Raw genomic sequence first — 16,216 nt, 5'->3', positions numbered from 1 at the left:
AACAGATAGCTATCGTTGTGTCGTGTGCGCCTTATCGACAATGAAATTTGGGGCCAGGAGGGCAAACGCTGCAGGATGCAGGAGGCGCAGAGCATCCCTGATACGCAAAGTCTACTCTGAAGGTCATACGTAGGTGCAGGATTTGCACACATGGATATTAATTATGTTGTGATACATACATTATGCATGAGAGCTCAACACCAGATGTAAACCCCACGCTTTTTTGAAGAATCAACTGGTACGCAAATAAGTTGATAAGCACTGCAGACCAGCTGTACTGTACAGTGGTGATTATAAGTTATATCTCGCTGCAGCCAAGTCGTTTCTTTTCACCAAGATAACAGTGCATCTGATTAAAATCTGGACTGTAATCCTCTCCATGTCCCTGATAAGTCTGACTTTCCCATTGTTTTCGATTCATAAATTCAGACGCCCCATCACACCCACGCAGGTGTAATCTTCTGCCTGTCTCCAAGCATACAGGGCTCAAATCTAATAGCCCTAATGCAGGAGGCCTTTCAGACCAGCGAAAGAAAGCTTTTACGTGCTGATGAGTGCTCAAGTGAGCCTCTCCTGAAGCCTTCATATGCAAACACACACACAAGCGATAAATGCTCTTCACCAGATGTTCATAAAGACACGAAAGTTTGTCGGAAATACCATTTGCAATGAAATTAAGATGGGTTACGCCTACATTTTTTAGACTTACTTAATCAATATGAAAAAACAATTTTTTATTCCATGGCCTTCCTTGCATACAAAAATAACATGCATGCACGCTTATCTCAAAACTGTATCCGTTCCAATTGCAACACACTGGCTCCTCACACTGAAATATTTGTAAGGCACATCCTGTAAAGTAAAAAGAAAGTTTCAGATGAGTAGTTGTATCTATAATTCAGAGGTGAGGGTTTAGGAGATGGCTGTTCCTCGGGGAGCTGCCATGCATTAGCACTGCAGGTAGTGCAGCTTTTGTAAGCCCAAGCCAAGAGATGGCGTCTCGCTGTCAGTCAAAACGCAATCCGCCCAATCACGTGTTACATCTTGCTACCCGAGTGTCTATAAACACCAAGCCATATCTTTAAAAAAACAGTTCCTTTCCAAGAATGCAGCCTGGCTTCTGTTGCATCTAGGTTCTGTGTTCAGTCAGTGAAGATTAGATTAGATTAAAACTGATCACCATTTCACAGCTATTTCAGCAGAAAGATTTCGCTTTCAGCACTCATGGACACAGACCAACTCATTTTTCGGGTAACTAGGAGATTTAATATCCCTACCTTTCCTCTGCTGTAATTACACACGTCCACATTAGAACACTTTTATTAAACACCCATTGAACAAATTGAACATCAATAGTTTGTCTCTTTCAGAGTTGATTGACTTGGCTGCAGTCCCAACGTTGACTTTAGTTCAGATTTCAAGACTACAAAAACTCACTTTGGTCTGCAAAACATATAGCTGTAATTCCATTATTTGAGCAATTCTTACACAGAGCAAGCCAAAGGAGCTATTTAGTGTGGAGAAAATGTTGATTTACAGTAGAAAAACCTTGAATGGGAGAATAAAGAGCTTTTGAGCGTGATCTAAGTGTCTGATAGATGTAGGTAGCTTGCTTTCACTTGATACAGTGGGTATGAAATTTAGCAATGGGGGAAACAGATTTAAAGTCTAGAGAGATGCAAAGAGAGGACGGTTTGAGTCGCAATCAATCCTATCCTTCCTATTCCCAGCACTGTATCCCATAGTGAGGGCCATGCTGATGTTTTATTGATGGAAGAGAATCCGGCTGCACATGTACCCTCTCCATTATTCATGATGCCCAGCATTAGGACCTGCCTGCTGAGAGGTGTGTGTTTGTGCGTACATATGTGAGTGTTTGTGTGCGGAGAAGGAAAGTGAAGCAGGAATGTTTAGATACGACTTGCATAAAGGTAGTTATTCATCTGCATTGCACTACATTATAGTGTGAATAGTCGTAACTAACACAATTCATGCAAAGACGTTGTGATGATTGTAATAATTTATAAGATGTATGCCCGGTTTCACCGACAAGGCTTAAGACTAGTCCCTGACTATAATGAAAGTTTGAGCCATCTTAACTTAAAATAAATTGCCCTGACATATCTTTAAATATGCAATTGCTATTGTTTTGTCTCAAGATGCACACCAGTAATGTTTTGTCTAAGGAATTTTAATAAAAGCGACTTAAATATCCTAATTCAATCATAGTCCTGGCTTGAGCTAAATCGTGTCTATGAAACCTGGCCGTAGTGATTTAATATAGAACATAGGCGACAGAATATTAATCTGTTTGTTCAATTCAAGAATGGAAAGATTTGCAAAACGTTGCAATGCTTCATGCCTGTCAACACAATTTTTAGTTGTATGCAATAGGGGAAACAGCGTGTTAACATGTTAGCAAAGACTAATTTAGTAAATAATGACTACATAATCGTTTTTCAAACTGTAATTATTTTACGTGCTGTGGTTGACAGGTGCGCTATAATGGAGTCTCACATTTGTATGTTTCAAAGGCTCCCTCCGCAATAGCAGTTTCCATAGTAACTTATTAAGAACCACTCTAAAGCAATGTCCTGACATAACTAGAACCAGAAATTTGAACATCACAGATCAGGAAAAAATAGCAAAGAAAGGTTATTTATTGGTGCTGTTGAAACAAGGCTTCAGTAAAAAAAACAGTTTTGAAAGACTTAACTTTAAAACAAAATCTGCTCATGTCTGAGAAAAATTTACAATAATAACCTATGATGTAGTCTAATGTCGAATACAATTCAGACACTTCACTTTTAATCGTACCACAGTACTTCTGTTCCCTATTGGGACAAGTTCTGTAAGTAAAGTAATTAAAATATAAAATGGCAACAGCCCAGATCCAGTCATAAATCAGCTCCGGAGACAGATTGGCATTACTTTTGTTCGTTCTCCCTTTAACCAGCAACTCCATCTCTTGTCACTCCTCTCCCTCTATTTTAGGGGGAAAATACCACAAGGTAGGAAGAAGAAAGTAGGTTGGTGCCTGGTAATTGATTGATGCGCTGTGGCTAAAGTCTGTTTTTCACACCACCATGCTTCTATATCCAAACCCAATCTAAATTCTCCTCATCATTCTCCAGCAAACGGTCATTCCTGGAGAGGCTTTTGAAACAGCCACGCTTTATGATGTAATTTGAGATTAGTGCTCATTAGGTTACATCACAACATCAGGTGATGCAGGATCCGACTTGTGTTAAACCATCATCAGACCTCAGGCAGTTAGACAGTCTCTGTGGAATACAGACAGCAGGGAATGTTGACTGCCATGTCAGTTATAATACCTGTTTATTTACTTTCTCTTAGGTACACTTGGCCTCCATGTCATAGAGCTGCAGCAATTCATTCATGATGGTCTCAATCTCATCCTTGGTGAGGTCTGAACAATAAACCTGCAGAATAAATGAAAGAAAAAAGCCCTGATGAAGATCCCACACTTTTGAAAAAACTCTTGCAGTTCATTTGATTGGCGTAGACTAAATGATGTAGTCAAAGTAGACTTTCTAGAGTAATGCAAAAAAGTCTTACATCAAATTTCTATTATAAAGCCTGTGTTATATCAATTTTACCAGAAAACCTAAGAAGAGTGAGAAAGGTGATGCCAGTTTAAAGCAGATGGTGGGGCACAGTGTGTTTAATACATTTTATAATAGAGTCTCAGTCTCAGACTACCTACAGACTGCTCACAGTTAAAAAAAAGTGTCTGAAATAACCAGTACGAATGTGATTGGCTGGCTTGATGCAACTTCGAGGAATTAAAGCACAAAGGCTTCTCATTATTCACATAATGTTTACAGGGTCCCAGACCGAATACAACAAGTGCTTTTGAGGAAGAGCTAATGAAAGGATTTGCCAGAGTTTGCAGGGGTTGGTGAAATTAATATTTGAAAAATAAGTAGAGATTTGAATAAGAATCCAATCCTTTTGTAGCCCTAAACGTACAGACTGCTCTACAGAGCGCGTTTCGTAAATACTTTATCTCCTCCAGCAAAGAAGCGAAAACATGACAACATCTTAGTTTGGTCTCAGCCACAGTAGTGCTTCGGAATAAATCCACTCCAAACATGTAATTTTACATGTCAGTCTCTTAGTGTTTAAGCAGGCAGTTATTTTCCTGAATAAGCTGCATTGTGGTCCTTATGTTAAAGTTTTAAGTCTGACTAGGTAAGACTACAAATGAATTACTTTAATTAATACTTAATTCATCATCACGCAGCAAGATTCCAAAGCAAAGCATATAGCTGTGCGAGTTCCCAGAGTTATAAAATGCTTCTCAATTCCTTTCAAATATTACTTGGGGGTGTCACCAAGGGAACAGAACAATGCTATTTCTCTCAGACCAAGCTGAAACCATTAGGTGCCCCTATTGCCATGGGAACAACTTGCTGCAATCTAAAGGTTACTGCAATTGTTGTTCTGTCGATGCCTGATATGGCCCTAGAACCAAACTACTGAACATTTATTCTCTGTGAATAAGTGCAAATACAGCACAACTGGCATGAAATGCTGCCTGGAGATTTTATGAAACCTTTTAACATACCTGCCACCACTCTAGTTCACCCCTGGGAAGCTGCACGCCATACGTCTGAAGAGAGAGATAAAGGCAGGTGACAGCGATGTGTTGAGGCTTATGTCGTACACACATAGAACCATGGTAACTGTCTTTTAACACAGCCAAGGCGGTTTCAGCAATTGGGGTTCGAGACCATGCGTGGCGATTCAACAGACTCCTTACAGAGAGAAGGTAGTGCAGCAGGTACTGAAGGGACAAACAAAAATTACGTTTCTTAGAAGAGGCAAAATACAAACATGTTCAGCAGTGGAATAGTTAAGAAGCATACTGAAGTTGCCCGACAAATGTTTGTAAAATGACCCATTAAGTCGCTTGATACGTTTTGAATACACAATAACTACAATAAGTTCTGCGTGGATCACAAACTTTACTTCATGAAAGTCTGCCCTACACCCAAAACATTGCTTATACAAAAAAAATACAAGAAAGCAGTAAACATGACAAAGAAGATATGCAATTTAGTCATTACCTTGTGTGGATGCTCGAAACACACTTGAAAGTTAAGCTGTCGGAGGATGAGGAGCTCACATTGCACTATACTGTCTCTCAACTCCCAAAACTTTCCATTCAGTTCCAATGGATCACATTCTGGATGAAAAAACCTGAAACACATGAAAAAGAAAAGGGGGAGCCGCTATGTGTCAGTTCAGAAAAGTCAATTGCAATAAATTGTCACTTGATGTCTTATACCTGTGACAGACATTGATGATATCTCTTGTCCGGAGATGTTGCTCTTCTACTTTACCAGCGAGGTAAATTGCAGACATGGCAACTAGGTAAGGCTCATAGACCTGCAAACTTGCCGAACGGAAGAACTTGTGATACAGCACACATGCTGTAGCCATAGGCACAGACCTCATGCCTAATTTTACACCTGTAGATATGAAAACACATTAGATGACTTCGTATAAAACGTTTTAACATGAAAATATGTCATTTGATAGACACGAACAAATCTGACGATTTGTCCAGATACCTGTTTCGACAATAAAACGGCAGACTCTGAAATGTGTTTTTGATTCATCTTCAGTAATGCTCTCTCTCGCTCCACTGTCAGCTCCAGATGTCGACGCCTGCATCCTTCGCAAAAGCGGTGACTATTGCGTTAAAAAGCTGACCAAACGCTTCCACTTGTCTATTTAAACGTTAAACTACAGACGGATGCTAGTTCAGTAGTCTGCTGCAGAAAACTGTTTATTTACAAAGGTGTCAATCAATGTATTGTAGTTGTATTTATATTTTAAATGGTATTGTTGAGTGAAGTCGTTTGTCCTAAAACAACGTTGATAATGTTCTACGTTCAGGATCTTCTTCTTTGCTGTGCAACGTAGCGCTGGATTCGTCAACAGCGCCCTCTACGCACTGGGAAGACACCTTCTTTAAAAAATATATTTTTAAACAAAATACTTCGTTTTTTAATAGTATACATAATTTAACAGGTTTTAAAATGTTGGTTATGACCAGGCTCAAACAACAAAAGTAAATTCCTATGTGAACGTGTGATTTTCCCTGACTTTGAGGGGTTGCTAGGAGACAACTGCCAACAAACTCGAGCTGCAACATGTCGACAGGTTACTCCGCCAACCAGGTACCTACAGTAAAATGTCTTTATTCTGTGGTAACATGTGTATCTATTATTGAATAATATGTTACTTATTATGTGTGCAGTATGAAAGCGCCTTTAAGTCACAAAAGCTCCAGAACTGGACAATTCCAAAACATTTCAAAGAGGTATCAGTTTACTAGTTGCTCCTATTGGTATTTACTGAATGTCAACCTCATCATCTGCACATTTTGTAAAAAGTAAGATGTTAGAAAATCAAATATATTTTCGGCTCAACCAACTTATTTTATTTAATAATGCATGTTTTGGACAAATTGCTACACATACAGCCTACTCTAGTGTATACATGTAATTGGTCTATTTACTGCCCTATTATTCAAGAGACCGTCTGCTGTGGATGGCTACACCACATTTATAGTGACAGACCGCGGCCACTTTCTGCCTGGTGTAAAAACAAAGGTTTGCATTACTATTTGCATGAGTTGGATAGGATCTTTTTACAGGCATTTTTACTGGTGTTATATGTAATTGTAAATGTAATTGTACATTATTTCATTGTCAGATGGGAAGTGCATGGCCATCATTCCGGGGAACATGGGATTCACAATTTGTCTCCCCTGTTGATATTAACCCCACTGCCCGCTCACAAGAGGGCCTAGATCGCCTCAGGACCTGGGGAAAGACAAGTCAGGTTCCAAAGGCCTCTGGTGGCAGCCAGGCAATAAGTAGAGCCTCTCAAAACATGGTAAGGATTTAATATCATTAATTTCTCTCATGTTGTCATTTGGTCCTGTTGTTGTCTAATGTCCTATGTTACAAATAAATAATCCTAACTAATAATTACTTTATAGGATAACCAAAATGTTAGCCAGCCTGCTAAAGAGTCACAAATACCAGAGAGCAACCCAAACCAAGAAGGGCCAGAGATTCACACAGAGCAACCCGATTCACAGCAAAACCAAGCCCAGTTTAGACCAACAAGCCAGGCTGGTCAACAAGTCCAGCCCGAACAGTTAAACGTTCAGGAAAACCAGGCCCGATCTAGACCGCCAAGTCAACACAGCCACCCAACACGGTCCAGACCGGTCACTCAGCAAAGATAAGACCCCAAACCCAGACCAGCATCGCAGCAGACACAATACCTGAATAATCACATCTCCCCTTCTAATATAAAACGGGGTTACTTCATGGATATTTTTGTTTCTGTTGATTTACAGCTGTACTTAGCTCTTCCATTTGCATTACAATGTCTGTGTGGGTCTAAACACATTAACTCAATTGTTTCAATGAAGATTAGTTTTACTAAATGGGTTTTGTAATGGAATCTACTCAGATGAAATGATGCAGGGGAAAGTATCAAAAGAAAATATAGCCAATTCACTTTCATAATGCTTTAATATCCGCATTTGAATAATATTCTTAAGCGATGAGAACAAGAGATATGTTTAATATCCTTTATTTGCTGAAATAATTTAATGCACTGACACACATGTAGTCCCACTAGAACACAGCATCAGCTTGATTCACTAGTTATCGGTTTGTCTTTTTGGTGCTTGAAACAAATGAAGGTTTTTAAGACAAGCACAACAGTAAGCTTGAGGAACTGAAGATGAACTTACACTAAAAGTGGGTCCTGTAAGCCAATTACATAATCAAAGCTTGTACTTAATTTAACTTTGTTCAACTCTGTTGATAAATATAAAACAGTTGCATGGTCACAATGTTACAATGCGGTGTACGATGTGTTTATTCACAATCAGGGGTAATAGCACTGTACCTGACAGAAGTCAGATTTAAAACTATTACACAACTGTGATACTAGCACATGTTTTAACTGGAGATCTGTTACGAGTAACCCTTAGCAACATTATGAATTCTTTATAAAATCAACAGTCACCAGTCCAACAATCACATCATTTTCAAACATAAAGGGGCGGTTTCCCGGAGAGAGATTATAAACCAGGACTAGTCCTACGTTAAATTGGAATATTTAAACTGTTTTAAAAAACATACCTTTATATCAAAACAATTACTGGTGTGCATCTCGAGACAAAACTATGGCAATGATCTTTTATAAGATATGTCAGTGTAAGTTGTTTTCGAGACACCTTTAACATTTAAGATAGTCTGTGACTAGTCTTAAACCCCTTTCTGGAAAACCGGCCTTAAAATAAACACAATCCTTAAAATCTAAACATAAATCAGAGTAGATCATCACAGAGTAGATTTCAAGCTAGAGACTGTTATGTACTAAAGTAGTTAAACACTTCTAACAAATTTCTGATAAAAAACAATGTATTAAATATATATTGTATATACTCTATACATGGGTGTAATATAATTTTCCCTGCCACATGCAACATTTCATATTATTCTCTTGAATTATTTAAACAACTATAGCGACAAATAATATATCCATCACTTAGTTTAACTTAAGTAGAAAAAGACATAAGGAACCATATAATCACTGTATTTTGATGTAACCAGTTTGAACAGTTAAAGCAATGCATTAAAATCTAGATTAGATATGCACCCTGGTTGTGTGAATTTGGAAATATTGTGACTGGATGTTATTTCTATAGAAATTCTAGTAAAGCCAGTTTAGACTTTTTACCGTAGCTTCGGAATATGCCAGTGTTTATAAAATGTCTTTAGCCGTATATATTATATGACAGAGAGTGGAGTTCATTTTATCAAATCTAATACAATCCAACAACCTTTTGACTAACAAAAGGACACATGAAACCCGCCTGCACCAATTGACTATTTAATATGTCAACTAACACCATATACTAAAGTCATACTAAACCTAAACAAATCTATTCGATTTAACAGAAATATATCCATATGTATTACATATGCAATGCCTAAAACAAAAGAACATTAAGCTTTAAGATTTATAAATATATACTCCATATTAAATGCTTATCCCAGTGATTGTCTAAAACCAAAACCAACAAATTATACCAACAAAGGCAGCACACAATACCTAAAGAATATTGTCCTCTCAAAAAGAAAACAAGCCAGTGCTTACTACTCGCGATCAAACCTTCATAACTAAAATAGAAAATAAAGGTTTATACAGTCAAACCAAAATTAGACCACAGTGGTACAAGTCTGCTCAAGCGCCAAGTCACAAAGCAACATATCCTGATTAAAAGGAGAACTATGCGGAATAAGCATAAAACTCTAGAATTATTTATGTATTCATAACAGTGATGTGAAGTTTTAACTGAGTTATGACATGTTGATAAGAGACTGGTTCAAGGGCAAGAAAAGGCACAGAAAAACAGACCCACACAGTGGGGTGAAGAACAGCAGCTGGCAGCAGATTGGCTCAAAACATACACAGGACTGTACGCTGCTAGGTCGATGTTGAAGCCATTTGCAGCTCCGACCCCTCTCAGATACGACTTCTCCAGCATAGAGATATTCGGGGAATGACTGCGGCCTTGCAGCTCCGACCCCTCTCAGATACGACTTCTCCAGCAGAGATATATTCAGGGAATGATTGCGGCCACCAATTTCAGTATTTTGTCAGACATTCAGAAGTGGCTGAACAGTTTGAACTTATCTGCCCATAGTAACAATGCTATACTATATAAAATGTATGTGATGATAAAGAGCAAGCTCCATTATTGAATCACCGTGTAGCCTTTCCTGTAGATCATCAACATCATTCTACATCTTCTTTCGTAGCAGCTTTCTGAACACCATTTGTACTTTCATTGTTGGCCTTTAAGTGGGTAGGTTCTACTTTTGTAGCATCAGTGTTGACCACACCCCGTTTTAAAGTCTTTATCTTATTAGTTGGGGCAGGTTGGTGACGCTTTGAGTTTGGGGCAGAAGTCTTTACAGGGGGATAGTGTGGGTCCTCCCCAATATTCACTGACAAATTAGTGTATAATGGCTCCAACTCTTTGGACAGGAGCATGTAAGTCAGCGAATTCAGTCCGTCTGATCGCCAGCTCAGCCTTGTGCGCTTAAGCAAGTCAAACCTAGAAGAATGAAAAGCAGTTGACTATAATAAACTAGATACAGACAAGAATGAAGAGTTTGTCATATGGCAACAGAAGAGGTCATGTGACATCACCTTCTAGGGTTCTGCTCATTCCCCTGATCTCCTTTATGTCTGATCATCTTATAATGTCCAATAGACGAAGGTGGGCGCATTATCTTCATGCCAGAGAGACGCACTCTGAAAGCAAAACCACAGGCCAACTAGAAATAGTAATATACCTAAAAACATCCAGGAGTATGTATGAAGTATAAAAAGACAGCACAGAACACAGAAAAAAGTGTGCAGCAAGAGGCAAAGCAGAAAAGCATTTCCAGCATCTACATGGTGGACCAAATGGATGTGCACTAAAAAGATTAAAAAGAGTGTTGAGGATTTGCATGCGTTTGTGAACGTTCTTAAAGAGTAGCTATTACAATGTTCTTAAAATTACATTTCATGCCGTGTGTAATGTTCCTGTGTGTGAATGTAAGCAGTCTGCCAAGTTGTAAAGCTGAAAGTGAACAAAAAACAAAGTTATTGGCTTGACCAATGAATCACGTGAACAGGTCGTCTGTCTATCTAATTTAAGTTTCGGGTACGTTCCATTAGTGACACTGCGACGCTGTACGCGGTAGACCAATCACAGCAGACAAGACTATCTGACCAATTAGATCAGAGTAGGCTGACAAAAAGGAGGAGATTAGACAGATGAATCGCCGAACGAATCATTTGAATAATTTCAGTCAAAACATAAGGTAATAATAACTGCCTATTATTCGAAAATGAAAGTATTTTCACACCTTGTATGTACGTAAACTTGTTGTTGGGCACTCCATAAACCCAAGCAGGATCTTAAACATCACAAAATATTTACTCTTTAAAACATAAAACCACAAAAAGATGCAACTAAACTACAGGAACAATAGTTTGAAAAGACCAAATACTGTATACAGTATGGTAAAATTAGAAAACCTGGTTGTCATACTTAAAGGGATGGTTCATCTAAAAATGAAATTTCTGTAAACATTAACTCACACTCGTCACTTCAAACCTGTATGACTTTCTTCCTTGTGCAGAACATAAAAGAAGATATTTTCAAGGATGCTGGAAACCGAACAACGGCAGTTCCCATTCACTTGTATTGTACAGACACAAGACCAATGCAAATCACTTGCAAACATTCTTCGAAATAGATTTTGCGTTTTACAGACGAAAGTCATACAGGTTTGAAATGACGAAAAGGTTGAGCAAATGATGAAAGATTTTTCATCCCTTTATAGGCGGCGTGTCCGATCTCTCTTAGCCGTTGTTGATGTTCAAATCAACAAAACAAACACATCCCTACCCCATCTTTCGCTTTCGTCAGCGCTCGGCTCATCTAATGTCCATCCTGTGCCCTGTGCACCTTACTGCTGATTAGATACAAGGACGGCCCGACTTTGTCTAAACAAGTGTAATTCGGAAATCGGACAACCCGCCGTTAAGGAAGGTAAAACTCGTGTAGGGCAGAGAACTAACCACAAAGAAAGTGCGTTTTAAATCCTCAACACTATAAACAAACCACTAAACCTGACTCTGCATTCTGGATTCAAGGCTTCAACAACTTTGCATTCTCTACCGTACAGTTTCTCATTGCCATAAAATCTAAATTGAATTTGTAATCAAATCTAAAGGTAATAATCACTGAAGATATACTGAAAGCTAAACTGTTTGAAGCCTTGAGTCCAAAGCGGTGATTCATGCATGTACTTACTGATCCCTCCTGTGGTTATGCGGGGGAGGGCATGAGGGATAGATGGATGTAATAAAAATAAGACAAGAGAAATGCGAATGTGAAATGCAAAAAGAAAGATGAAGGAGAGCCAATAGACATGCGACACAAATGCACGACACAATGCAATTTTGATGCATCCTCACCGAGCTGCAATGTCATCGTCTTCTCCTCCCCACCCCCAGTATTGGTTGGGGAAGCCGTTCATTTTAAGGTACTGCTCTGGTGTTACGGCAGATACTCCTCCGAAGTATTGAGAGTACGGAAGCCTGCATTGAAGAGGCGCAGAGAAAATATTCTTCCATCATCAATAATTCCGTCAGATGTGTCATAACATCCATTTAATGCTAGTACCTCTGCATTACATCATGACAGACATTTCTAGAGGTGGATGCAGACCTGGTCGAAAAAGCGGCAAATTGAACTCAATACTGATTAAAATGGCATGTTTGAATTTTCAACAGAACAATATTGTCAACAGAAATTATTCTGTAATTCTATTATGAAATACATTAAGGCAAGACGTCTGAAATTCGTCCTGATCTTTCTGTATATCTAACCAAGGACCAACTCACAGTGTCTAAATGCTTTACAGCCCTTTGAATTTATCATAGAGAGGTCTTGATGTTTCTCTCAGCCTTGGTGGACTGAATATATGGGTTGTTTTCCTTGCAATGTTCTTTTTCCAAGCAAATGTTTACACCTAGGTGGTCAATTGACAGCAGACTACAAACTACAAACTCATGGTTCTTAAACTTGTAAGGCCCCCATGTATGTGTCGTATTGCTTTATGCCTTTCCCAAATAAACAATTATTAAATCAAAGACATATTCAATAATACAATGCTGGAACATTAATGGTTTTTGTTGGTGGTCTTATTTTTCTGATTAATTTTATGATAAATGTCTATATTTCATAAAATGCCACAAAAACTGTTCCCCCACAGACCCATTTTGGGGCCCCCCAGTTTGAGAACCGCTTATTTATAGGACCAGACCCGTGAATTACCTGTACACGTTTGTCTGAACTGATAATGAAAAAGATACTTTTAGAAACTGTATCATCTATTGTACCGTGCACAAAATATTTTTTTTCACTTTTATTTTGTGAAGGAATAGAAGATCATCATGGGCATGAAATAAATAGTCTAAAAGTTTAAACGTCATATCCTGGTGGTTATCAGTAAAACTGGAAACAGTAAAAAATATGTTTTGAAAATACTTTTCATTCGGTTTACTATTCAGTATTTAATAGTTATATTTACTGAATTATAAATAGTTCACCCAAAAAAGGAAATTCTGATATAATTTACTCTCCCTCAAGTTATCAAATCTGTATAGATTTCTTTGTTCTGATGAACACAAAGAAAGATATTTGGAAGAATGTAGGAACAGTTCTGGGGCACTTTTGACTACCATTTAAATGTTTCCTAATACGGCAGTCAATGGTGGCCAAAAAACGGTTTGGTTATAAGCATTCTTCAAAAGCATTCTTTCTCTGTGTTCTTCAGAACAAATACATTTATAAAGATTTGGAGCAACTCGAGGGTGAGTAAATGATAGAATTTTTGGGTGAACTCTCCTACCTACCTATCTTATAATACTTCAGTGCCATTGTTTTGTCTTTTTGTTTTGTCTAAATGTCATAATTTAATATAAGGCTTAGGCCTGGCAAAAGCTAACTCCTGTCCAGGAAACCGCAAAATTTGTATTACTGCTAACATACGTATTAAATCTATAAAATTGATTTCACTTTGATTAAATTAGAAACTTGTATATAAACTTTGAAACCACAGAAGAATGGTTATAGTGGATAAATTACCTGTATCTGAACTTGTCCATAGCGACCGAGTGGTGTGTTGGGTACAGCGGATGGCAGGTGTAAGTATTGTGGTCATTTTCAGGCAGCAGATCTACATCATGTAGGAAAATACAGCTCCAGTTTTCCTCTTTCAGTGCCTCGCGCACTCCGACGTTCAGCAGCTTTGCTCGGTTAAATGTTGAATTACCTGACTGATAACAGAAACTATGAGTTAATCAAATGCATTCTGAAGCAAAAATATAGGTTTAAAATAGTAGCCAGAAGTAAGTGGACACCACTTTTCAATTCCACACAGCTAATGACAAAAATAAACCTGAATGTTACAACATGCCTCTGCATAAAAAGCCCACTAAACATTGTTGGAGTGAAGTGCACCTCCCTCTACTGTCATGTTATCGTTTAATGTTAATATTCAGCTTCACATTTGGGTGTGGAGCTCCTGTGTTTACATACTTATGTCCACATAGTGCATATTTACTATGCGATGGCTACATCCACCGCTAGGATTTTCACATACAATAGATGTGGCAAGTCAGCGTATTAACAAACAAGAGACCTGGTGCACAATGTAAATGCCGTAGTGGACCTGCTGGCGCTGCAAAAAGGGGTGCAGATGGTAGAGAAGGGCGCGGAGGTGTGTCTGGCGGTTCCGGTAGGGGATCACGATGGCTGTGTGGTGCCGTGGCTTACAGTCTGGCGGGCGGTAACGACCCCCTAAGGTCACCAAGGGGTTCTTCTCTTTTATCTCCTCCAGGGAGGGGAGTGGGGAGACGTGGACAGAAATGGGACCCACTGCAGATAGGAGGAAAGAGGACAGGTGCACTTGTAAAAATTAAGTGTGTTGCGAAACATAAGAATTAACTGTTTAAAGCAGCAGCGTCATGCATTTATTAGTATGCCGTTTAGCTGGTAGCCGTTCTGAGTAAGGGACAGATTCGCTAGCAGTATAGTTTTGCTCTGAATTTTGACCCTACATGGAGGCAAGGAGATGATGACAGAGTTGTCAGTTTATGCAAATGACCTTGAGTAGGTTTGACCTTACTGCACTGACTGAGTAAATAAGTATTTGTCTACCACAGCGTAACCATTAAAAGTTACAAAAATGTATGGAAAATACAGAGATATGTCTAAATAAGCATGACGCTTCTGGTTTAAAGTGAATGGTTAAAATATTTAGAGCGCATTGTTTCATTCATCCTAAAATGACATCCAGTGACGTTAAACTGGTGAATAGTGATTTCTATATACCCAGTAATGGAGAAGGCTCCGTGCAGTCTCTGAGCTGCTGTTCTGGTCCACTGGATCCCGGATGGTGAAGCAGCAGAGAGCTGAGGTTGGTGTAGACGTCATGTGGTCGCGAGTAGTCAAACTCAGGCTCGGAGGAATGGACCAGAACAGACACCAGGCCACGAAAACCTCCCAGTGAGAAGTAAAGGACAAACGCGAACTGGAAGCCCACCAACAGAGCCAGAGTGCAGGGAGCATCCAGCGCTCGACCACAACACACCATTATGACATCTGACAGGAAGTGACAGTGCCAGCGAGGGAGGAAGGAAGGTTAGGAAAGTCAAAGGGGGAGATAAGGGAATGACGTGAAGAGGGAGCAAGAGGCATCAGGTGGAGGAACACCAGGGGTGATCTGGAGAAATACAGTTAGCTCGGTGAGCTAGGGGTTGCACATCTATGGCATGAGTGGGTGTCACTGGAAACAGAGGAACACAAAATCAATAGAGATAGATCGACCACATCCACCTACAAAGGGTAACTTGAAAGAATCAGAATTATTGTCAGATCTCAGATGAAATCAGCAATATTTTTTAGAAGTAGCACTGTACCTGTGCTCTTGCTCAAAGCAGGAAACATTGGTTAAAGAGATGTCTGTTCTCATCCTCATCTCGTCCGTAACAAAACATGGTGAGAGGACCCTGAAGACAAGCAGATCTGATCAACAAGAGCGCGTGCTTACTTCTGAATGGCAGCGATTTAAATTTTTTAAATAAACATTCAAATTCAACTTAAATTGAATGACAAACAACAACAAATATGAACACACTAGCAGTAAATAGTTGAATAATAATCGTACCAAATAATATTTATATTTCTCCAGAATCTAAACGACTGTCGCTCCCACGTTACGTTTGACTCAGACGGAACACAACGACATGTCGAACCAAGCATCGGGCTCCAGCGACAGTCAATAACTAGGCCTTTCATTCAACATTAATTACGCGATAGTCGACAGCCCTTATAACGCGCCATTAAAAAGCGTATCACACATCAGCCTGTTGTCGCATTGAACGCGTCGCGGTCTGCAGTGGTGAGACGCGTCCTCGGCGCAGACGCTCATTCCTGATCTGACAGACATGTACGGAGACCGGTGCGGTGACGCGCTGCTTTCACAGCTGTAAAATAAAAGCCCTCAGGGTCCCAGACTGT

The 16,216-nt window shown here is 39.2% G+C and overlaps 3 protein-coding genes across 4 annotated transcripts; 1 reads left to right on the top strand and 2 right to left on the bottom strand.

Annotated features, from left to right (window-relative positions):
* Nucleotides 1-2,636: 2,636 nt before the first annotated feature.
* Nucleotides 2,637-5,946, bottom strand: ccnq (cyclin Q). The gene is made up of 6 exons (XM_079478853.1): nt 5,601-5,946; nt 5,315-5,498; nt 5,094-5,226; nt 4,592-4,810; nt 3,336-3,443; nt 2,637-2,985 (listed from the first exon to the last, which is right to left on the bottom strand). Exons 1-5 carry the CDS (start codon nt 5,701-5,703, stop codon nt 3,354-3,356), a joined length of 729 nt encoding a protein of 242 aa, XP_079334979.1. The 5' UTR covers nt 5,704-5,946; the 3' UTR covers nt 2,637-2,985; nt 3,336-3,353.
* Nucleotides 5,947-6,185: 239 nt separating this feature from the next.
* cfap126 (cilia and flagella associated protein 126) lies at nt 6,186-9,632 on the top strand (the record flags this gene model as incomplete). Its single annotated transcript, XM_079478278.1, has 5 exons — nt 6,186-6,212; nt 6,293-6,355; nt 6,570-6,647; nt 6,751-6,933; nt 9,444-9,632. The coding sequence occupies 5 exons, from the start codon at nt 6,186-6,188 to the stop codon at nt 9,630-9,632; spliced, it is 540 nt and encodes a 179-aa protein (XP_079334404.1).
* Nucleotides 7,567-16,164, bottom strand: b4galt3 (UDP-Gal:betaGlcNAc beta 1,4- galactosyltransferase, polypeptide 3). 2 transcript variants are annotated; one of them, XM_079478528.1, is made up of 8 exons: nt 15,864-16,164; nt 15,616-15,705; nt 15,029-15,482; nt 14,337-14,572; nt 13,781-13,971; nt 12,106-12,228; nt 10,282-10,386; nt 7,567-10,186 (listed from the first exon to the last, which is right to left on the bottom strand). In XM_079478528.1, exons 3-8 carry the CDS (start codon nt 15,288-15,290, stop codon nt 9,865-9,867), a joined length of 1,239 nt encoding a protein of 412 aa, XP_079334654.1. In that variant the 5' UTR covers nt 15,291-15,482; nt 15,616-15,705; nt 15,864-16,164; the 3' UTR covers nt 7,567-9,864. The 2 variants fall into 2 exon arrangements, with proteins under 2 accessions (XP_079334654.1, XP_079334655.1); XM_079478529.1 differs by having other exon boundaries at nt 7,568-10,186; nt 14,367-14,572; nt 15,864-16,161.
* Nucleotides 16,165-16,216: the final 52 nt, after the last annotated feature.

This window comes from Barbatula barbatula, assembly GCF_947034865.1.
Source record: "Barbatula barbatula genome assembly, chromosome: 17".
Classification (NCBI taxonomy): domain Eukaryota; kingdom Metazoa; phylum Chordata; class Actinopteri; order Cypriniformes; family Nemacheilidae; genus Barbatula; species Barbatula barbatula.
The sequence above is the reverse complement of the archived record's forward strand: the minus strand, read 5'-3'. Positions and strand labels throughout refer to the sequence as shown.

Bases quoted from the DNA above. Each gene is read 5' to 3' on its own strand.
- ccnq (XM_079478853.1), bottom strand. From the start codon at position 5,703: ATGCAGGCGTCGACATCTGGAGCTGACAGTGGAGCGAGAGAGAGCATT. The intron at 4,811-5,093 runs GTAATGACTAAA...TTGTCCCTTCAG, and splicing joins GTTTCGAGCATCCACACAAG to TACCTGCTGCACTACCTTCT. The intron at 3,444-4,591 runs GTATGTTAAAAG...TTTATTCTGCAG, and splicing joins GTGAACTAGAGTGGTGGCAG to GTTTATTGTTCAGACCTCAC.
- b4galt3 (XM_079478528.1), bottom strand. From the start codon at position 15,290: ATGGTGTGTTGTGGTCGAGCGCTGGATGCTCCCTGCACTCTGGCTCTG. The intron at 14,573-15,028 runs GTATATAGAAAT...TCCTATCTGCAG, and splicing joins GGAGCCTTCTCCATTACTGG to TGGGTCCCATTTCTGTCCAC. The intron at 10,187-10,281 runs GTGATGTCACAT...TCATTCTTCTAG, and splicing joins AATGAGCAGAACCCTAGAAG to GTTTGACTTGCTTAAGCGCA.